Raw genomic sequence first — 24,488 nt, 5'->3', positions numbered from 1 at the left:
CTTTTTGTTATATTCACTAGTTTGTTTTATTTTTTTAGATTCTACATATAAGTGATAACAAACAGTATTTGTCTTCTCTGACTTATTTCACTAAGCATAATAACCCCCAGGTCCATCCATGTTGTTGCTTGTGTGGAATTTTTTTAAAAGGTAGACCTCCAACTAAGGCTACTGAGAGATGCAGCACTGAGAATTCACCCACCATAGAGATGGCATCAGGCCTTTAGAACAGAGTGCAATACACAGCCCACCCTCCTCAGCAGCCTGTCGAGGCTGAGGGATGTGTGTACCACCTCCCTGCCCATGTTCATGTCTTCATTCATAGTCCCAACGTTATAGGAAACCCACCGTTTGATCACTTGATTCTTTCTAGAGCAAGACCAAACCCTCAGTCAGACCCACAGCTATGCCTAAGCTATGGAGACCAGGCCACCTGCCGAGCTCTCTGCTGGCTGGGTGATACAGCCATGGGTAGCCAAGGTTCCCTCTGTCCTTACTGGTTTGGCTAAATACAGAGCTGGGGGCTTATTTCCTACTTATTAACTGTGGAGCCTGGGAATCCATTGGAGGGTGCTGAGCAGAGGAGTGACATGATAGCTCATATTTTTAAAGGGTTACCCTGGTTGCGGTGGGGAGAAGAGACCATAAGGGGACAAGGATGGAAACAGGAAGGTCAGCAAGGAGGCTGTTTGCAGTAATCTGAGTGAGAGATGATGGGGGTTGGTCCAGCACAGTAATAGTAGAGGGTGGGAGAAGCGGTCATATTATAGATACATTTCAAAATTAGAACCTAAATGACTTATTGATGGGTTGGATGCAGGTGTGAGAGAAAGAAAGGAGCCAAGGATGTCTCCAAGACTTTTGCCCTGAAAAAATGGAAGGGTGGAATTACCGTGTACTGCGTGGGAAAGATTGCTAGAGGAATAGTTTGAAGGATAAAATTAAGATTTCAGGTTTTGGTGTGTTAAGTGTGAGATGCCTTTGTTGAATGGTGTTCTAGAGGATGGGATGGGATCTCAGGCACCTTTTCTCCTTTCTCAGCTGTAAAATCAGGAGGATGTGCTTGGCTGGGTTGGAAGGGATAAAGCAGAATCAGTCCCTGTAGGGAGGCATCTTTTTCTCTGCTGTTACTTTTGGGCCTCGGGCTCAAGGGTCTCCTTGGTTGGGGAGAGGCAAGGTCTGTAGGACATGGGGCCTTCCCTAGGGGACATGCTTCTCAGCAGGTTTAGGTCGAGATGAAATAAGGCTGAGAAGGGTAGGGGCAGCTTGGTAGGGAAAAGAAGTGATGGCAGCTTGAGGGCGATAGGGACTAGAGAGGCCAGTGCCTGGAGGGAAGCAAATGTCTTCACTGTATGGAAAGAGCACTGGACCAGAATTATAGGACCTCACTGGAAGGGAGTGTTGGCCTCGCCACTTACTGTCTGTGTGATCTTAACTTCCTTCCCCTCTCTGGGCCTCAGTTTCCTTGTCTGTTAACACAGACCAGTGGTCGCTATCTCTGAGGGTTGTTGAGAAGATCCAGTGACTACGTGAGATATTGCATGAGACTATTATTGTGGGGTCTGGCAGAAACAAACCTGTTTGGATTTGTTCCCTGTGTGACTGCCAGGAGCAGAGTCTGGGGCAGGAGTAGGAACTCACTTGCTTGGCTCTTGACTTCGGTATTCTTGCCTGATTCTCAGAGATAGTGTACACACTTAACTCTTCTCAGATGCTGTTTAAAAACAGGCTCCAGAATCCCGACTATCATACAGAGAGCATACTTTCTTAAGCAGCTACTAAATGAGATCTCTTCCCATCACTAAATCACCAAACAGCATCAGACTCTCCATTGTGGTAAACAACACACCTGATACTTAATTTTAAGGCAGGTGGTACACTGCACTGTAAGAATTTTTACATAGGAAAATGTTAATGTGATTATAATATTTGGTAAGAATTGTTTGTATTACATAAAAATATCTATAGATAGGCAGAGGGGACTGCAGCCTCTTGGCATGTTGCCACCTAGTGGTGGCTTCTGGGATGGCCCAGTCTCTCGGAGAGGTGAAGAACTGCAGTTACTGCTGGATGGGGCAGTCACCCAGGGCCCCCAATCAACAGCTGAGACTCCTAGTATTCGTCTTGGAGGCCTTCCCCTCTGTCTCTATTAATCCTATGTATCCTTTTGGGCACGATTTAAATCACAGCTCCATAAGGCTGTTGCTGAGCAACTAGAGTATCCATTCTCTCCCACCCACCCTGGATACTACCTTATATTGGGCCTTTGGAGTTCATGGGGCCGAAGGCAGCAAAAAATCTGGGTCCTGCCACTTAGCACTCAGGGCCCAGTATTCCACCATGCCTAGGGCCTCCGTGATTTTCAAAGGCCTTAAAAATATTTGGATTCTGAAAAAAAGGTTACTGGCCCCCAAATATGAAAAGAAAACTATCAAATAACAAAAATATCAACAAAGTTGACATCTCAGTTAAACACAACACAACTCTTCTACACAGTTATGTCTACGTCACATTCCATGAGAGTGTGTTTGTACATTTGATGTGATGTAGGGTAATGGAATCTCTAAAACTGAAAATATTCAGGGCCCAAAGAGGTCTATTTAAACAGCTCTGTCCTGGCAGACCTAAAATGACATTCATCATGCCCACCTCCTCATTTTATGGCCGAGGACTCTGAGAGGTGAACTGACTCACTCAGGTCCCACAATTAGGGGAAGAGCTGGAATCAAGTTTCCTGATTCCTGCTCCAGCTCTTTCCATGACACCTAATTACCAGCATTCATAGTCCAATTTCTATATAGTGCTAGAAGCTTCTCTGTGACCTTGGAAATTCTTTCAGGATGTGTAGGAACTATATTCAAAATTAATTTTGGGATCCAAAATGGAAAATATTGAAATTTAAACCTGCACCATCAGCAGTTGTACTTATGTTTTCCACTTTTGTAAAAAAATAAAAATAAAAAATCACAAAATTTTTAACATACTCTTGCCTTCTCTGCTTCCTTTTTCCAAACTTCTTCCACTACCTCTATAAATTTATGATTCTCTATTACTTTTGAGATTGATGGCCTAACTGATATTATTTGTATTCTTTTTTTTTATAATATATTTTTAAAATTTTTATTTATTTATATTTATTTTTGGCTGTGTTGGGTCTTCGTTTCTGTGCTAGGGCTTTCTCTAGTTGTGGCAAGCGGGGGCCACTCTTCATCGCGGTGCACGGGCCTCTCACTGTTGCGGCCTCTCTTGTTGCAGAGCACAGGCTCCAGAGGCGCAGTCTCAGCAGTTGTGGCTCACGGGCCTAGTTGCTCCGCAGCATGTGGGATCTTCCCAGACCAGGGCTCGAACCCGTGTCCCCTGCATTGGCAGGCAGATTCTCAACCGCTGCGCCACCAGGGAAGCCCTATTTGTATTCTTAAGGTACAGAATTACATACTCATTTCTTTTTTCCTTTTAAGTATTTCCTCACTTTTTTTATTATGAATTTTTGGAAGGCCATTTTCTTATTTTGACATTAAGCAGTAAGCTATAATAAACATGAAAACCCAATTTTTATAACCTGTTATAGGTTTCTGGGACTAGTAATTATATATGCTTCTTCCATGCCAATTCAATATAATAATTCCATGCTGTATATAGTTATTCTTCTTCAATTTTCACACTATAAATGTCAGGACTTGTGAATGATTTGCTTAGTTGAGAAGTGTTCTTTTAAAGTTACTGCAAATGATCTCTAAAAGGCTTTTGTGTGGATTTTCAAGGCAGAAGGCTCTTGTTCTGGAGCTCCCATGGGGGAGGATTCCTGTGCCCAGTCCTTGTGGACATGGAAGGCTGTCTTGCAAAGTGAGGTGGGGATGTGCATGAAGCAATGGCCCCATCAGTGCAATGAGTTGGCAGCAGAGTTCGGCATTCCCTCCCAGTTTCCTTGACAGCTCCGGTAAACCAGAATGTTTTATAAAGAACAACCTTGGTTGCAGACTTTGTGGGCAAGAAACACAGGCTGTGGCCTTGGAGGTGATCTTGTCCAGCCTCCTCAAACCCCAGGCACAAGACTCCAAGAGGGGTAGAGACAAGATCTCAGAGCTCTTGATTTCAAGTCCAAGGCAAGTTTGTTTACATTTGGGAAATTCCTGGAGAGGAGAATCAGACCTACAGCAGGGTCCTCTGATTCATATCTGAATCCTGCATAAAACCTAGCATAGCACTCCTGATATATATGTGCAAAAAATCTTTGTTGGATGATTCCATTAAATAACCCAAGGAAATAAATCTTCCCTTTAAAACACAGACAGGAAAGATACCACTTCAAACCTACACAGGTGGCTGAAATAAAAAAGACAATAACAAGTGTGGGCAAAGATATGAAGAAATAGGAACCTTCATGCATTGCTAGTAAGATTGTAAAATGGTGCAGCCACTTTGAAAAACAGTTTGGCGGTTCCTCAAAGAGTTGATGTAGAGTTACCATATGACCCATCAATTCTACTCCTAGGTATGCAACCAAGAGAAATGAAAACATTTTTACACAAAAACTTGTGCATGAATGTTCATAGCAACATGATTCATAACCATCAAAGAGGAGAAGCAACCCGAATGTCCATCAACTGATGAATGGATAAACGAAATGTGGTACATCCATACAATGGAATATTATTCAGCCATTAAAAAGAATGAAGCACTGATAAATGCTTAAACACGGATGAACCTTGAAAATATTCTGTTAAGTGAAAGAAGCCAGTCACAAAAGACCACCTAGTGTATGATCCCATTTATATGAAATGTCAAGAATAGGGAAATCCATAGAGGCAGAAAATGGTTTTCAGTGGCTGGAAGGAAGAGGGTATGGGAAGTGATTTGTAATGGTACAGTTTCTTTTTAGAGTAAAGGAAATGGTCTAAAATTAGATAATTATGATGGCTGTATAACTCAGTGAATATACCAAAAGTCACTGAACTGTATACTTTAAAATAGTGAGTTTTATGTATATGATATCTCAATAAAGCTGCTACACACACACACACACACACACACACACACACACATCCCAATCTCCAGGAAACCCATTCTAGGGCGGACGCTTCCACAATTTGTATGGCCACTTGTTTGAATCTAGTTGCATGTGGAAATCATGACTGAATGAGGGAGACTGTGAGAAACCACCTCCCAGACTGCCCTCTGAATTTATTCTAGGTATTCTTTAAGTCTACACTTTAAAAAGCTTTTCCATGTGTGGGTAAAAAATACCTGCTTTATACACTAAAGCAAACTAGCACTCAGCAAGGGTTAGTACCTGGATCTCAATAAGCAGTCATGGGCTGGAAGGGATAATATATTAGCATCTGTCAGAAAGACTCAATTAGGTCTGGGGATGCAGTGTCACTTTTCTGTAACAGTCAGTATACTTCCTCTGACTGCCCACTGCAGGCTTTCACTTTGTATCAGCTCCTGTACTGAGTGGGGCTGAGTGTGGTCAAATCCAGAAGGGAGGCAGGGCTGGTCAGGCAAGTGGGCACAAAGGAAGCTTTGTCTTAAACACATCTGCTTCCCTTCTTCCATCCTGTTGCTCATTCGAGGGCCCCCCAATGCCTCAGCCTGCCTTCTGTGGTTTGGGGTGCCCCCCAAGCCCTATGCCCTCCATAGTGACATCGAGTTAATCCAATAATACAGTGAGTCATGACTAATTTGGTGATGGTAGAGGGCTGTTTACCATAATGGAACCTTTTGGATTTGGTTATCTGAGAGATGAATCGATTCCACGACTTTGCCTTTGTTGTCTACAGACTCTGGTGGTTGAAAGATTTGGCACCCTATCAAGCCAATATGCTGTCTTTGTTGATGGCAGCAATATTTAGAAAGCTGCCTACTTGACCACATGGAGGACAGACTCTAGGAGGGAGACTTGGGGAAGGAAAGAGGAAGGGGAATTAATGTATATTAAGGGTCTATTATGTACAAGGCACTCTGGTATTTTCTCATGTCATCCTCACAACAACCTTTTGAAGTAGATATTAACACCCCCATTTTATAGAAGTGGAAGTGGAGGCTCAAGGAACCCAGAAACCTGCCCAAGTTCCACAGCTAAGTGGCAGGGCTAGGATTAAGGTCCAGATTTGCCTGGCTCTGAAGTCCAGGTTTTCTTCCCATGCTTGATCTTGGAGATTACCCTCCACCTGGCAGGGAAACAAATGCTTGGTAGAAGTGAGAGAGCACCGTGCTGCTGGCAGTCACATCTAGAATCTCCACCAATCACTCTGTGGTTCTGAAGCCAGAGAAAGGCCTGTGATTTACCGTGGAACTTTGGGCAAGCCACTTAACACCTTTCTGCCTCGCCTTCCCCATTTTTTGTCTGTAAAGCACTTTGAGAGCGTATAATGAAAGAGCTTTATAAAGACAAAGAAATAGGGGAACTTCCCTGGTGGCACAGAGATTAATAATCTTCCTGCCAATGTAGGGGACACGGGTTCAATTCCTGGTCTGGGAACTAGACATGCCGTGGAGCAACTAAGCCCGTGCGCCACAACTACTGAAGCCTGTGTGCCTAGAGCCCGTGCTCCGCAACAAGAGAAGCCACCGCAATGAGAAGCCTGTGCAACGCAACGAAGAGTTGCGCCCGCTCGCTGCCATTAGAGAAAGCCCACGTGCAGCAACAAAGACCCAATGCAGCCATAAATAAATAAATAAATTTATATTAAAAAAAAAAGACAAAGAAATATTGTCCTTCAGTGTAAGCAGAAAGCCAAGGTTCCTACCTGTGATCAATAGAAGTCCTGTGGCACTTTCCAGAAACATATGGGTGGAGCTTTAGGGCTCCACAATCACAAGTGACTGTGAAATCACTTTCTTCATATCTCCTTCATCAACAAGTGAATAAAAAATACAAAATATATATATTGATATTTTCGCCCCAAATCTGAGACAGCATATTCTTTGGTATACCATAAGTCTTTAATATGAGTAGAGAAGTCTTAACAGTTATTTCTTTGAAAAGTGTCTCTTTTATATTGAGCCTCGTTAGAGCTGTCTTCTTATGCACACTTCTACTTATGGAGGGAAGGGCTCTTAGTAGCTGACACAAGGGCTTCAAAACCCGCTCCTTTCAGTTCAGGGAAGACCTGCAGAAAAACCCAGTTGTCCTCCTTGGTGGTAGCTGCCAATTCCATGCTCTTCTTGGAGCCACATGTGACTCTTTTCTCTATAATTCCTTTGTATTTCCTGACAATGTACTCCCCATGGGAGGGGAATTCTGTTATTTTATTTGGACTTTTATTTTGTGTTGGTTCCTGACTTATCCTGTTCAAGTTTCAGTGGGTTGGTTTGATATTATTTACATATTAAGACTTTTGTGAAGAAATTGCATAAGGTTTAAAAAACAGACATAAATAAGTAGTACTCTAGAGTGGGCTAGGAATGTGGCATGATAGGGGAAGACCGACTCCCTCAAAAAGTGAAGCCATTTCATTTATTTATTTATAAGGGCTTGGAATGCTAGGCAACACAATGAATCATATGTTTAAGAAAGCAAAATATATGTATAAAGGAATATACATATTGTTAAAACAGTTCTATTTATGCAAAAGATTCATGTAACTTTATAAAGGTTTTCAGGGATTTTAAAGGATTTTAAGTGCTGTGTTAGACTGTACTAGTAACAGATGTTCAACAGCATGTTTAAGTTTTTGTTTTACTGAAAAAGCAATGGATTACTCGATATTTTCTTTTAAAAAAATCATACCAAAGCCACCACATTTTAAGTATAGCTCAAATTCATTATTTCTGAAAAGCATAAATGATTTAAAATAACATAAGGGCTCCTAAAAATAGATATTACTGTAGTGGAGCTTGAAGAATTTGTTTGCTAAAGATTCCCTTCAGAGTCCCAATCTTTTGTGTCACTTCTTGTTCTTTTTCTATGAAGACAGATGGTGTCAGTAATTGCCTATATATTTAATTAAGTTAAAAAGCTACAAAGTAAGGTTTTGGCAAAAAGTAGGATTTTGTGCTATGAGCAAAGGAAGCAGAAATTGATAACATAAGATACTATTCCTCACCAAATACACATTTTGATATCCATATGTGTTGGAATGTGAGATCGGATTTCATAAATCTAATGATTAAAAAAAAAAGGGCATTTATTCTGAAAGATAAAGCCCATAATAGAAATCTAGATGGCAGTTCTCTTATATTTCTGACCAGCTAGATGGGAATGAGTCTACCTCTATCCACATCACCTCCAACATTAGCCTGATACTCAGTGGTTATTCTAAACTCCTCTGACACTCAGGTTTTTGCCTGGGATTTTTCACCTAGCAGGTTAATCACTGTGAAATTATTATGGAGGGAAAAGCAGTAGCTACTTGTAGAAAGTGGTTTGGAGAGCTGACTTAACCATTCTTGTGGTGTCTGTTTTCAATGTTCCCATCCCGTGAATCCACCTTCTGGCTTAATGGCAATATGGCGCTCCCAGCTGTGGTGCTATGTACGGGCTTGCTCATTTAAACTCTTAAAGCTTAAAAATGGCTACCACAATACTGATTTTATTCCATTTCGCTTAGTCATTAACATTTAATGATTACCCTATGTGCTGAGCACAAGGATGGAATATATTAAAAAAAATAGGAGATGTGTTTTCTGGCTTTAAGCTGTTCGACTCAATTCAACAAGCATATTGAGGATATACAAGAGGAACATACATTTTCTTTGGTGATGGTGGTTGAGGAGGGGGGAGAGACTTACAAAGGAAGTCACCATCAATTCAGTGCAGTACCGTGGGGAATATCTGCTGTGAGAGAAGGAGCATGGGCTCAGCAGGCAGCTAAATCATGGTTTGAACCCTGGATTTGCCACTTAGTTGCCCTGTGACCTTGAACATGTCACTCTAGCCTCAGTTTCCTCATTTGTAAATTAGAGATAATAGTACTCACTTTTCAGGCGTGAGGATTAGGAACACTACATGTAAAATACATAACAGAATGTCTGGCACGTGACAAAACTTCAATAAATAGTTGATATTATCATTAATAATTACTCTGGCTGTCAGTACTCTACCTCAGCTCTGAGAAGCTAGAGAATGAAGTGGCACTGAAGGGGGATTAATTAAGGGAGGTTTCCATGAGGAGTTGGATTTTGAAACATGTTTCGAAAGAAGGGAAGTTGTATATTGATAGAAAAGAAAGGAAAGGCCAATTGTAGGAATGAAGGTGGCATGTGGCAGGCAGGATGAGAATGCCTTTATTGAATATGGGAGTCATTAAGCAGGTCAGTTTGCTTGTTCTAGAGAGTACTTTGGACATGATCAGTGAGAAAAGCAATTAGTGCCACATGGTGGGAGAGGGATGGTTCAAGGTTGTTTTAAGAAATAGGTGAAGCCTAGAGCAAATTACCCTGTACTTTGTCACCTCAACCATATGGTTCAGATAAAATTAAATTAAAATGAATGCTGAGGACAGTTTCAAAATGGAAAATTTATCACACAAAAAGTCTTGACCACAAGTGACAGTTGGAAGTAGGAAAGGGCCACTCAGCTTTGTTTTTGTGATGCTGGTGGACAAGTTGTAACCACATGTATGTGGAGAATGTTTTGATCTGTCTTAGCATCAGCAGGGAGACTTTTCCTTTCTCCCTACCTGCGGACCTCCTGAGTCCTACAGAACCGTGGCACCTCCTGAAAAGTTCAGGATGCAGTGTGAATGCCCACATTTGCCCTTCCTTGGCAATGTTTCTAGTGATTAAATTTAGTTAAAGACCTCCAAGTCCAGAGAGAAGTGCCTGGGTTTCATTCAAAAGGAAGCAAGGATCTCCACAGTAAGAGCAGTCATCTAAAGAAGTCGGGGGTGGGGCGACTAGACATAAACAGAGGAACTGGGTCTATTCTTTGTAGACCAACCAAAGTCCTACCCAAGAGCTGATGTTTAGGCTTGGGTTCAATCTTTCTGAAGGTTAAGGTTTACAATGTAAGGGGGTTAACCCAACATTTAAGGACAGTCACATACGGTAAGATTGTATATAGCAAAGCTGGTCACTAGTTTACCTGCGCTATTAGTGTTAAGAAACAGAATTGTAATTTTCACTACAAAAATTATTGTCATCATTGCCTTTGTGCTCACTGCAGAAGTCATCATCCTCACCATCATCATTATTATTACTTGTATATTACAGGTCTCTTTCATTGACACAAGGATGCAGACCTTTTAAAGGGACAGGTCTTTTACCTTAACACTTCAAAACCCTTGGGATCTATTTTCCCTTCACTAGGTATTAACTTGTGATTTACAATGTGTCTATTATGGCATTTAAAAAACACTGAATAACAGGCATTTCTGTTTATACTAAAGGCCTATAAATTTTAATTTAGATATACCCTGTTAACCTTCTTACATATAAATAAAATACCTTCCCTAAAGAGAAAAACTAAATCTCATTGAGGTCCCTTGGTGAATACCTTGTATATCTTGAAGACAGAGACAGGGAGATTTTGCAAATGAGAGTACTAGGGGGGAGCTCAGAGAGAAGTATGCATTCATTCATTTAATAAATATTTATTGTGGATCTACTATATGCTAGACATAGTGCTAGGTGCTGGGTATATAGCAATGAATAGGAAGGAATTACGATATCCTGTAGACCTTGGTTTTTCTCCTCTCTGAAATAAATATATTCACTTTTGATGCTTATATATCACTTTGAGATGATAATGTTCACTGACTTTTAAAAACAATGCTAATTCAATTCAGATTCCACTCACAGTTTGAGAACCTGCTGAGGCCTCAGGTGACAGTTTTACATGTGATTATGCTGTTTGATTTAATAAGAACAGCACCTTATATCTGCTCAGCCTCTCAGAACACCCTGTGGTAAGGAGGGGAGGGATTCACCATTTGTGAATGAAAAAACAAGGCTCAGAGATGTCCAGTGAGTTGCCTAAAGTATCACAACTGCTAAGTGTAAAGACTGGGGCCAGAACCCCCTATCCATCATAATGAAAATATTTTCAGCTATCTCTCTTTTTTTCTATTCTAGGCTGATACATTTGTATTTAGAAACTCTTAGAAACAGTTTTCAGAATATATGAGACATTCTCTTATATAGATCAGGGCTTTCCATTTTTGTCTTTCTTCGTAATTTATACTTTGTAACAAGTCTCATTTCCTTCTGTAGCTACCTTATGTATCCAGGAAGGGCCATTGCTAGGAGCCTGCAGCTGTTTTTCATCTAAACTCTTTTTTCAAAATTGGATTTCCTTTCCTTTAAAAAGTTAATAACTATCAATGCTCCAAACAGAGATAGCTATTTCAAAAGTTTACAATTATCTGACAACAAAGAAGTTTTTAACCTGGGGATTTCAACAGAAAGCATCTTTGCCCGTCTATTTGTTTAGTGACTTTACATAAAAGGGACTGGAGAGTGATATATAGGGGAGTTCCTTGGTGGTCCACGGAGAGTGATACATAAATGCATATTTACATGAGGCAAGTCAGTCATGATGTTTGTAAGACTTAGATCATCATTTTTTTCCCATATGTGTTTTGTGAATTTCTACCACCACCCTTCAGAGCATCTTTCCCACTTGGAATACACTCTTTTTTACCCTCTTTCAAATCCTAATTATCTTTCAGATCAAATCCCACCTACTCTGTAAAAACCTTTCTTGATTGCTCCAAACAGAAGGCAGTTAAACTGGCATTGCCTTTTTGATGTCTCTTTCATTGTTCTATGTAGTTGTCACCAAGCTTTTCCTTGTAATTCATTTTTCAAGTGTTTCTCCCCGGCTAGATTTTGAACTCCCTAAGGGCAGGCACTTCCACTTCTTTTGCATCTTTGCAGCCTCTCTTGTAACTACCATAAAGTCTTGTACATACTAGATGCTCAATAAACATTTGTTCTTTCCTTTAGAATTTCCCAAAAGGAATATAAATAAGCTCAACAGATCTGGATGTTCTAGAAGTTCCCAAAGTCCATTCATCAATTGGCTATCATGTAACTATCATTGTGTTAGACGTTAAGACGAGGTAAAAAATGCAAGGACCAGTGCATTTTCTAGAGGATTTACAAATCTCATGGAGGCAATGTTTATGCCTAAGAACCAGTAAGAGTAAAAAACAATTGTGTGCTTGTGTATCAAATGGAATTGGGTGATGGATATGAAATGAGCTTCCTCGTGATAGGGAACATGTCTTGTTTATCTCTGTTCCCTCAGCATGCAGCATAGGGACTGAGTAGACCCTGGGGAGGTATTTGTTCAATGAACATGTCAGTGTCTTTTCAATCTGAAGCCTTTGGCAGGTGCTTCACGTCCCTCCTGGAACCGAGTAGGTTTTGCCCATCAAGTGCTCTTGCTCCAGGACCCATTGGGGTATGGAAATAGCTTTTGCTGCTCTTTGTGTAAGGGTTGGATCCCTCCCCTCATCCTCATGTGGGAAGGCCAGATCTTCAAAATGACTACGTTATAGCTCCATGTATTCTGCACAGTCTCTGAAAGCTTGGCATTTCCCCATTCCTAGGGTACTGGAATCTTGGACATAAGTCCACTATCGGGAGTGGTTTTGTACTATGCTCTTACCAGCTCCATTTCCCAGGGACTGGCTCTTTTCCTTTTATTCCCAGTGACCCTGACGTTCCCAATATTTAAACCCTACATTTCCAAAACTCTTCCTCCATTCTGCTACCCTAGAACCTCACTCTCATCTCAAGTCTGGACAAGATTTTCCATATTCTTATCTGGACTGATTCACAATAGTGGGCCTGTCCTTGTTGCACCACTGTCATTTTATCCATCTTTCTTTGTCTCCCAGTCCCCTCTGCTCTTATTATGACAACATGGTAAGTTACGGGGGCCCAGTTGGGGCCAGACAGCAAGATTTTGAGATGTACTCAGTCACCTCAGCTTTCTGCCTCCCACCTCTATTGCAAGACACGTGTGGACGTAAGGTCATGTATGTGAAAGTGCTTTATAATGATCATTATTTGTGATTATCATTATTTATATATATTTTTCTGACTACAGATACATGCTTACTTTTGAGAATGCAAATGGAGAAAGCATAAACAACAAAACAGAAATAACTCTCTGTATTAGTTTCCTATTGCTGCTGTAACAAAATGCTGTACATTTAGTAGCTTAAAGGGTCAAAGATGAGAAGTCTCACTGGGCTAAAGTCATGGTGTCAGGGAGGCTTCATTCCCCCTGGAGGCTCTAGAGGAGAATTTGTTTCCTTGCCCTTTTCAGCTTCTCGAGGTCACCTGCATTCCTTGGCTCATGGTCACTTCCTCCATTTTCAAAGCCAGCAGAACCCTTGTGATTACATTGTCCACCTGCATAATCCAAGAGTATCTTCCCATCTGAAGATTACTAAGTTAATTACATACACATGTTACCATGTGTGGTAACCTTCACCAGCTTCAGAAATTAGGACATGAACATCTTTGCAGGGCCATTACTCTATCATACCCTCAATCCTTTAACCCAGAAATAATGACTTGTAACATCTTAGTGTGTTTCTTTAGGTTCTTTTTGCTCTGCATATATGTTCTTTCTTTTTATAAAATTGTTATCATATTACATATATTGTTTTAGAATATGTATTTTACCATTCCACTGTTCTATGTAGAGTTTCTTGTTAAGTATTATTCGAAACTTTAGTTTTACTGTTTTCATAGCACTTGATTCTATTCATCTATCATAATTTGCTTAACAAATTCTCTATTAGAATTTAGTCTATTTGAAGTTTTTTACTTCCCTTAATAATGTGATTAATGTATGTGTACATAAATATTTATGATTATTTCCTTGTGATATTTCTTTTTTTAAAAATAAATTTTATTTATTTATTTATTATTATTATTATTATTTTTTGGTTGTGTTGGGTCTTCGTTTCTGTGTGAGGGCTTTCTCTAGTTGTGGCAAGCGGGGGCCACTCTTCATCACGGTGCGCGGGCCTCTCACTGTCACGGCCTCTCTGGTTGCGGAGCACAGGCTCCAGACACGCAGGCTCAGTAGTTGTGGCTCACGGGTCCAGTTGCTCCGCGGCATGTGGGATCTTCCCAGACCAGGGCTCGAACCCGTGTCCCCTGCATTGGCAGGCAGATTCTCAACCACTGCGCCACCGGGGAAGCCCCCTCCTTGTGATATTTCTAAAAAGTGGATTCTTACTATTATTATTAAGTTTTAATACAAAAATACTATGAAAATATTATTGAAATAAATAATTTTTGAACTCAGAAGTCAAATAAGCTAACTGACTCATTTTATAGCTGATAAAACTGAAGATGATAGAAAGAAAGTGAAAAGCTCAAGGTAACATAGTAATTTAGAAAAGGAGCTAGATTTGACTATTTGAAACTTTAGTATGATGAAGAGCATTACAAATAAACTTAAAACACAAATGACAGGATTCAGTACCAACTGCAACTGTGGTAGGTGAAGAAGACAGCAAGACTGGTTGGGAGATTGGTTACATTGAAGAAATAAATAAATTGATTGAGTAAATAAGTAAATATATTGAAGATAAAGAGACTCAGGTTTCTCACTGTTGGAGAAAGTATTTATTTGTAAGTGTGGAAAAAGGGAAGTCTAGAAAGAATCTTGAAGTGTTAAATTAGAATTAGAGATATTGGTAGGAACGCATGGTTTTAAAATATATACACTGATAGATATAGAAATGGTTATAGGTGCATGCATGTGTATATATATGTATGTATATATGCTTGTATGTGTATCGTACATATATAAAACATATATTTTCTAGCTCTGTCCACTGAGAGAGGCCAGAAGCAATGACACTCCAGTAGCAATGAGAGCACTAAGAGCCCAGACCTTAATACCATCCTCCACTAAAAGGACCCAAAGCTCTTGGGCTGATCCTAGGTCTGTCAGAGAAAATGCAAAATGAACCTGGAACATCTCATCATGCTAGGAAGTAAGACAACGCTCAAAGAATGATGGGGACACAACAAAAGGACACCAGAGCCACACTGAAGGGTATCCCACTAGCCAAATCTGGGACAACTTGAGCATCAAAATGATGAAAGTGTCAAAATACAACTGACTTAAGAGACTAGAACCTCACAGGTTTAAACTGGTATAAATACATACATGCCTACGTACATAAATGAAAGATGGAGAAGGAAAAACTCTTCCTTGCAGTAGATTTCCAACTAATCTATGTAGAAAGAATGATGGAAATAGAAAATTACCACTGTCATCATGGTGGCTGACTCAGGAGAAAGTTGGCAATGGATACTAAGTTTTGTGTGGAAATTTGATGAGGAATAAGACATTATTCCTTGGAACACCTTTCCACAAAATATTACTAATTAATTACAAAGGAAAAAACAGTGATTTTATGGTGGAGAAACATGGCTGGAAAAAAGAAAGAAAAGCCACAAGTGACAATCTGGAGAAGATGTTTGTAACATGTATAACAGTTAAAGAATAAGAGTTTCTTATATACAAAGAACTACAAATCAGCATTTGTATTATAGTCTAATTTAAAAGGGGCAAAAGATACGATAGGGCAATTAAGTCAAGATATATAAATAGCCAACAGATATAGTACAGATGTTCATCCTCACTAATAATCAAAGAAATACTGAGGAAAACAAGATGCCATTTTTTTCCCCTGTTAGATTGGCAAAAATGACAGGTTGATAATATGCCAATCTCTTCATTGGCACCAAAATGCATGTTAGTTAGAAGAGAAAATACAGTGTTTTCTGAAGTGATGTCACTTGCAAAATGGCAAGAATATATACCAGTGATTTTGCAAATAATCTATTACATACAGAGAGTTAATGTACTTCCCTTGCCAACGGAGAAACTCCTTTTGGTGTGCTCACTGAGAACGTCTTCTAATGTTCTACTGAAAATTGAAACACGAATGGCCATACACTCAAATATTAACAGGAAGAGACAAGGTGAAGTATTAGTATGATAAAATCAGAGAATCTTGGGTTAATATTCATTTATCCCACCCATCAACTAATCTCTGAACTCTTCTCTAAAAGCCTTAACACCACCATCCAACAGCTGCTAGAATACCTCTATTGTCCATTCATTCATTCTTTCAACAAATAATTTACTGAACACCTACTTTGTGCTGGGGCAGAGATAGTGCGGAGAATTGAATGGGGAGCAAAAAGAGACATAATATATCTCCGCAGGGAGCTTATACTGTGCAGGGGGAGACAGCTTTAATCAGGTAATCATGTAAATAAGTCTTAAATTGTAACAAAAGCAAGTGGTATAAAGGAGAGGTACATGATGATAGGAGAACCTAAAACAGGGGAATTTGACTTTGTCAGGAAGTTCAGGGGAGAAAGTGTGGCTGGAGCTGAAATATGATGGATGCGAAGGGGGTTAACTAGGTAAAAGAGAAGAGGCAAGAGCATTTTAGGCAGAGGGGCAGCATGTGTAAAAGCCCTGTGGCAGGAGGTAATATGATGAGTAAAGGGTTGGAAAAGAGAGAAAAAAGAGGGGGAGTTAGGGTGAGCAAAGCCTGTCAAGGCACATGGGACCAGCCAAGTGAAATGTGGGACCTTTGTCCCAGAAGCTGGGAACAGTTGTAAGCTCTGGGACAGGACCAGCTCTGTGTCTGGAGAAGATACCTCTCACTGCCTCGTGCAATTCTCCCTATACCAAACTTGAATAAATAAAAACCATAAGTCAACTGTCCCCATAGTTCCATCCTCCCTACTGCCCCAGGGATCACAGATTTAATCCTTGTTTCTCATGACAAGCATTTGGAGAGGGCAGCCTCTCCTGCATCTCCTCCCCTTGCTTCCTTGCCACCCAGCCCTTTTGCCAGAGGGCATTGTTCCTGTCCTCCCTCTGCCCCAGGCTGATTCCTGAATGCCCTTCAGTTTGTCCTTTTCTCTTTCCATGTGTGGGCCTGAGAAAGGAATGTAAAACCAATGGAGGGCTCAGGAATGCAAATGGAAAATGATTATTGAACAAGCTGAAAACTGCTCAGAACATAAACTCTCACTTTGAAACTATTATCTGACTGAAATGGAGAATTGCAAAACTGAGAATAAAGAATACAAAACAAGTAACGTCTATTTACAATGTTGGATGGCCAGAGGGTATCAGGAGAGGGCAGGCAGGAGGTTATTCCATCCTTTAGACAGAGTTGTGGTCACCCAACACTAATACAAGAGGAACTGAACATTTTGAAAAATAAGTCTCATGAAGTAGTAGTGAACTTAAACATTGTAATTTCTGGGGCAAAAGAGGTTAAAAATTATTTATCTATAAATATTATACATCAGAGGCACACATGTACACATGAAGAATCTCATGGATGAAATATTGAATAAGTAAAAGCATGTTGTAGAATAATATACATAGGATGTTATGATCTATAAAAAGTTTTAAAAGAAACACAATTAAACCACATATTAAATATATAAATCCATTACACCTGTAATCTGCCTTCACCGATCAAAGTCATTTTAATTGTTGCTATAAAAAAAGTGCATGTCCTCCAAGCTGCACTTAGCCTCAACGATAAGGTGTTTGCCTGAGATGTTTCCCAGAAACTTGGAGTCAGCTGTGTCTAGTTCAAGCTGAGCTGGTTAAGATTGGATAGGACCACTGACCCTCCAACTGGGCATGTGCGAGTGTCAGCTCAGTGACATTTTGACATCAGAAGGGCGAAAACTCCACCCTCAGATCATGCCAAGTGCCTCAATTTTTTAACACGCCTCCCATGAAGAAGCCCGTAGCTTAGTAGTAACTCCTGTGCAGAATGACAATTCCCTCACCTTTCTCTTATTTCCAATCACCTGTCCCGTCGCTCCCCAAGCCTACGACCACCTTGCTCCTTTATCCCATAAATCTCTCATGCCCCTTGAGGCAGATTTGAGACTTGTTCTCCTTTCTCCTTGCTTGGCTGCCTTGTGAATAAACCCTTTCTTTGCTGCAAACGTCAGCATTTCAGTGTTTTGGCTTGCTGCATGTCAGGCAAATGAACCTGGTTGAGTAACACATTCACATGCAGTAAAAGCATAAAGATATGAAAAGGAATAAAAGTTCCAATTGCAAGATGGTGGATGCCTCTGGGAGGAGAAAGGGCCATGCAAGGGGGATTGGCAAGGAGTACACAGGACTGGAGGTGGTCTTGGTTCATTACATCAGTATTTAGACCTTTTTGTATTTATGAAATATTTCCCAATACATTTTTTTTAAGAAGAAAGAATTGACCACCTAAGTTGCTGGTGAACTACTGACAAGAAAAGGAACAGAAACAGAACTCTTACCTCCTTTCTCATGATTAACTTTCTATTTAAGAACAGATTCTAGAAAGGTTCACTCCCTGGATGGCATAAAGCAGTCTCACAATAAGATACAGGCGGAGCATTAATGGGCAAACTGAGGCCCCATCGGAATGAGTTGCAGTCATTTAAACTCCAACTGTACCGAATGAGAAGACCCTGGTGTATCGGCAGAACCAGCCCGAAACTAGCCCTATACTGTTTCTGACAAGAAACTGAGTTGTTTTTCACAGACAACAGAACAAAACCACAAGTCATACAGCCAAAGTATGCACCGAGGAGAAAATTTTGACCTCAGACAACACCCGAAAACAAAATCTCTCTTCCCGTGAAACCAAAGGACCTGGACATGACCAGAACCTGAATGCCAGAGCCCTTTCAGAAGCGAGGGGTCCACTGTCCCCGAAGAGCCGGTGCTAAAGCCCCCTTTATCACACCTCACCATAAATAGCCAGATTCCAGCGCCCTTCAGTGAAAACCTGCCCTGCATACCAACCGTCTTCCCCTAACTCATAAAAGCTTGACCAAACCCCAGATCAGGGAGCCACAGCTTTGAGCCTTGCCTCCTGTCTCCTTGCCAGGTGACCTCGCAATAAAGCCTTTTCTTTTCTCAAAAGCTGGTGCCATCGTACTGTATTGGCCACTGCACCCATCGGGCAGCAAGCCCTTTGCTTGGTAACACTGGTCCTGTATTTACAGACATAAAGCATGGCCTCACCTGAATTGGCATGGACCATGTAAATGCTGAATTTATAGTCAGCTCATCAGAAGAGCAGTGAATCTTAGAAGCTCCCTCACAGTCCCTGTTGCATAGGCATGGACGTTGTGGAGTCTTTACATATTTCAGTATTTCATACGGCATCAAGTCGACTTACCTGCTGCTCCATGGTCCTTGGATCAATAAAAGTCACCAGGTTGGTGGAAAAGTAACCAATCACATTTTTCATTTTACAAGCATTTCCAATTTGAAGGCACAAAGAACTGAGAACTTGGGGATCCAATGAGGTCTGAGGCATGGTGGTCCCAGAGGAGATGAAGGGACCTTCGGCATGAAACTGGTCCCCTGTTGACAGCATCCTGATTTCTCCATTGGGTTCTATCAGCATGTCCACTGTCAGGTTGGTGACGCTCTCTGAAGGTGGGTATGCTTCGATCACTCCTCCTGGGGGGAAAAGCATGGGGTGGGTGAAAGGACGAGCTCACATGGACAGTGCCCATTAGAGTGAGGGGAAAGAGCCCAGGCTTTGGCAGAGGGACTCAGGCTCAGAGCCTGCATCTGCCATGTCTTGTGAGACTTTGAGCAAGTAGTTTCAATTCTCTGAACTTCCTTTCCCTCATTTTTAAAATGGGCATAATAAGACCTACCTCACCAGACTGTTGTGAATCTTCGTGATACTGTGTCTATAGTATTTAGCCCAATGCTTGGGGTGTAGTAGGACTCAGTGAATGGTAGTTTTGATCGTAACTAGGAAGACACTGTAAAGATCATCAGGCCTATGCCCATTCAGTACATAAACAATGAACCTGAGGACTATAGCAAATCCCTCAGGGGAAATTAACCGTCCACAGTCCATAGTTTGTACCTTGATGACCACTGCGCTTTCTGTTCAACTTCACTGCTTTTTGAAATTTTGACAGGTTAGGGCTTTTATCAGGCATAAGAGAACACTGACTATTATGTCAGCCAAAGGACTACTATATATAGCTGGTTGTTTTAAAATATAGAGCCAGGAGATGCTGCCATTCTTGAAGAACAGGTAAGCTTGCTCCGTGCTGATAATGGGAGCTTCATAATTTATCTTATTTTACCTTTTGCTCTGAATAACAAAAATCATAGAGGCAAATTTGATGTTCGTAGCAACAAATTAGCCCTGGATAAATTTGTGGCCCAGCTCATTGGTGTCCACAAAATTCACATGGCCCTATTTTCTATTTTTTAGGCCTAACTTGTAAATCCTACTGTATATATCCCTTTTATAGAAAAAAATTTAAATATTATTTGTGAAGAATTAGATAACATAATTTAAAAGTAAAAACAACTAAGTGTTCCTAGACAAGGCAGCCTCTGAAGCCTGACAATATTAAGATAAACTTGCCCTGTATTTCAGGAATTTGCTGGGAGGTGACCTCTGCCCACAGGCTTTGAACAGCATATATGGTTAAATCCTGAAATTTTAACAATTCTCAAATGCAGCCATCTGTTACTTTATACAAAAGGCACTTTCTTTAAATGTCTATAAATGTGGTTGGAGCTGGTCCTAAAGAAAACTGAGTTTCAGAAGGAAAACTGATTTATCTTTTCGGTTGGTTTGAGATGTGCTTTTCTTTAAATGAGGTTTCCTAGTGGGTGCTGTACCCAAATACCGGTTGCCGGGGATTTAGCAAGGTAAAGGTAACAAAACAACAATGACACAATGCAAAACCTATTGAGTCTCTCTGATTCAGAAAACTTTGTGGCTTTAGCTATCACCTACATTTTGAAAGATGGTGCTTCAGTGAAAACACATTGTCCTTTATAGTTACAAGATTATTTTACTTCAAAGTAGCTTATTTGTATTGTCTTCTCAGCAATAGAACCACCGTTTTTTCACTGTTAATTTTTTTCCTTTCAAAGCAATTAATTTCTCTTTTAAAAATGTATTGCCTTTGATATAATCCTATGACAATGTAGAAATCAAATCTATAGCACACTTTGTGACCATAAGCACACTTCAGACAGTAGAAATGAAATGAAACAGGCAATAGGGGAAGATGGCAGGAGATGGTGGCCTAAGGGTCAGGAAACCTGGGGGAAGGCCTCTCTGAGTCAGTGAGCATTTTATGCAGGGCCTGCTGTACGCACTGGGCTCAGAGCCTGGCAGAGGTTTGAAAACACATGACTTACCAGAACTGGATTTTTGAGACATGCTAAAATTGTAGGATCTAACTGTGTTCCCATTCACCACAAATTTGTTGTGTGATTTTGTAGTCACTTCCTAGCTTTAAGCCTCTTTCTTTGTCTGTAAAATTGGCTCAATAAAGCTTGTTCTGCCTCCCGTAAATAAACACTGTGATTACAACATGGCTGAGAGAGAGGAAGAAAGGATAGAGATGAAGGAGGTTGAGGCAAAGCCTAAGCTTGTGGTTATACAGCTCAGGTGAGACAGTGGCTGGGAAAACCCTTTCTAATCTACAAAGCTCACATGAAAATAATAGATTAGAGGAAGGTTTGCAGACTGACCTTAGAAGATCTGGAAACTTCCTAACATCCTGTCCTGTATGGACCTAAGATCTTCATGGTCTTCCCCTCCTAACTTAAAAAAATCCTTTATTCTTAGCCATTTTTTATTATATGTACCTTATTTTCTTCCATTTACACACGGGGTTGACTCTTTCAGCTTTACTTTTCTGGCAGTGGGTGCATGTGGAGATTTGTAGAATCACAGAAATTTAGATTTGAGAGGACACTAGAGACCGTGAAGTATAACTGTCTCCCGCTTCTCCCTGCACCAGTGAAGAATCCTTTTTCAGCATTCTTGTTAGATGGTGGGCCATCCGACGCCTTGCTTAAATAATTCATTAACAGAGTGTTTACTATGCCCTTCCACCCCACTCTGCCTTGCAGTATATTCCAACGCCCAACAGATCTGTCCTTTCCCATGCGATCTCATACCCTGAGCTAAGAGGTATTCCTTGGTAAATATACCCATTGGCTCTGGCCAAGACTCCTGGAGCAGCACAGGGGTAGCCTTTTATTGGCTCTGCTACGTAATCACAGAGGGATTCGGGGTGAGTTACTTAATCTTTTGTACCTCAGTTTCCTCCTCTATTAAAGCAAGGGTGATAATGGTACCCACCTCATAGGCCTGTTGGGAGGATCAAAGAAATTAATATAGGTGTACTTAGAATAGAGTCTAGCACATAGTAAGCACAGACTCCGGTTGTTATGTTATCTTCACTGTGCTATTCTCACCACTGGCTTGTTGCTGCTGCTGTTGTTAGCATCTGATATAATATTATTATAATACTATTATATATTCATGTTAATATATTATCATCGTTTGACAGTGGTGAAGAGTGGAAAGATATCTTCTGTGGTCTGTATCCTAGCTTTCCCTTATAATTCACGTGGGTAAGCATATAGGAATATCTGCCTTACACTGTAACCTTCTAGAGAGTGAGGGTCAATGTGTGGCCGTGCCTCTGTGTAGCACTCCCACAGGACCTCTACAACTGGGGATAAGCAGCATTTGCTCCATTCATTCCCTCATCCACTGACCTCCTAATGTCATTGGAAAATTGAGGAGAAGTCAAGAGGAGGATGATGAAAGAAACAGAGGCTGACTTTGCTCCAGGTTGTAGAGGATCTTATTTACAAAGTCTACCTTCAGAACTGGAAGTGAGACCATTTCTGCTCTCCTAGAAAATGGAAGGAGAAACTAACATTTCTTAAAGACTTATTTTGAGTCAGGCTCCATGGTAGAAACTTTCATATCTGTATTTCATTGAATCCTCCCAACAACCCTGTGAAGTAGGTGAGGAAACTGGGCCTCTGAGGGTTTAAGAACCTACGTCAGGTCAAGGATGAGATCCAAGCCCAGGTCATCTGATTCCAAAGCCTACTTCTCAGAAGTCTGTGGTGCAAAAATATGGTCAGAATCTTGAGCTATGCATGGCACGCTTGGTATGCTCAGTTCCTGCTTACTTAAGAGGCTGAGTGCAAGATAAATATTTAGGCAAAGTTTAAAAGAGAAAGAAAATCTGCTTGTAGGAGCACTTTTCTAAACCAACACAAGAGTTGCAAGGTATTCAAATTGGCCCCAGGTTGACCCAAAACTAGAATTCAAGGTTGTGCAGACTAATCCTCAGTAGAAGCTTTACAGTCTTATTTACCTTGACTGAGAAATGTTTGGAGGAATTTCCTCCATGTCGGGAACCGTTTCTCATTGACTGGCTGTGCGTGCTGTGCTAAAATGCCCGCCAGCTCCTCGGAGATCTTCACCAAAGCTGGCTCCTGCAGAAACAAATTAAATAGAACCACAAGCAATTTTACTACAGAAATGAAAACTGCTTGTGGAGTGATTAAAAACCAGGCCTCCAACAGGCAAAAAAAATGTGGTTACTGTTTACCCAGAGTCAGAAAGCCATTTTGAAAATATTCTCTATTTTTCCAGCCATTTCAATTTTCATATTTCAAAGTGACTTGGCCCCTAAATATTGCTGCTAATCGTGCCTGTTGTCTCCAAAAGGCAGCCTTCTGTCTGGGCAACAGGTAACCCCAGTTTCAGACCCACAGCAGCCTGACCAATGGCACGTCCTCGGGCACCATGCCTCCCTACTCTGGGCCTCAGTCTACCATTGTGTAAAAGGTGGGGTTCACTATCTTCTCCCTAAGGTCCTTCAGACTGGAATTTTTTTTTTCATTAAAAAAGATTTTATTGATGTATAGTTGATTTACAATGTGTTAATTTCTTCTGTAGAGCAAAGTGACTCAGTTATACATGTATTTATATTCTTTTCCATTATGGTTTGTCACAGGATATTGAATATAGTTCCCTGTGCTCTACAGTAGGACCTTGTTGTTTATTCATCCTACATATAATAGTTTGCCTCTGCTCCTCCTAAATTCCCATTCTTTCCCTTCCCTACCCACCCTCCCCCTTGGCAACCCAGATGGGAATGTTTTTTGTCCTATGACCCTAACAGAGCTGATCGTGGGAGAGATCATGGAGTTGGCAGGGTCTTTCTTGGGCACCTTCATCTCTTTAAGCCGTGCCCATTCCCCCTGGTCGGGGGGCCTCCATGTAACTCTGGTATCAAAGCCTTAAACCGCGGCTGACCCTGTAGAGGTGGGATTTTAGGAGGGGGCAGGTTGGAAGAGTGAGGTGGGGAGGGGGGCTGGCCTCAGTCACCTGATGTACCCCACTAAGTCATAGCCTCATCTGCCTAGATGTGAGGCTGGCCCCACGTCATTGTACAACAACCCCAAACTACAGAGTATCCTGTCAAAATGAAAACAGTAGGAAACCCTCTGATGAATAAGAAACCTGGCTTTTTGACATGAAAAGACTCGGTTTGTCGGGACATTTTGTTTTTGTTTTATTTTGGAAAGTCTTAGACTATCTAAAATTTTTTAGATAGAAGCCACCTCTTCAGATATTTTTTCTCTCAGAAGAAGAGCAGGGCACTAGACACAAAACATTTGATGGGCAGGATTCATATTCAAAATATGGGACATTGAC

The 24,488-nt window shown here is 40.9% G+C and overlaps 1 protein-coding gene across 1 annotated transcript in view; it reads right to left on the bottom strand.

The window, feature by feature from the left end:
- Positions 1-24,488, bottom strand: part of IQCH (IQ motif containing H) — a 221,912-nt gene that overhangs the window by 45,057 nt on the left and 152,367 nt on the right. The window contains 2 exon segments of the mRNA XM_082449136.1: positions 19,143-19,429; positions 23,140-23,260. Of these exon segments, the coding sequence (XP_082305262.1) occupies positions 19,143-19,429; positions 23,140-23,260 (408 nt within the window).

This window comes from Balaenoptera physalus (genome assembly GCF_965194825.1).
Source record: "Balaenoptera physalus genome assembly, chromosome: 2".
NCBI classification, from domain to species: domain Eukaryota; kingdom Metazoa; phylum Chordata; class Mammalia; order Artiodactyla; family Balaenopteridae; genus Balaenoptera; species Balaenoptera physalus.
This window is presented reverse-complemented; position numbering and strand designations above follow the sequence as displayed.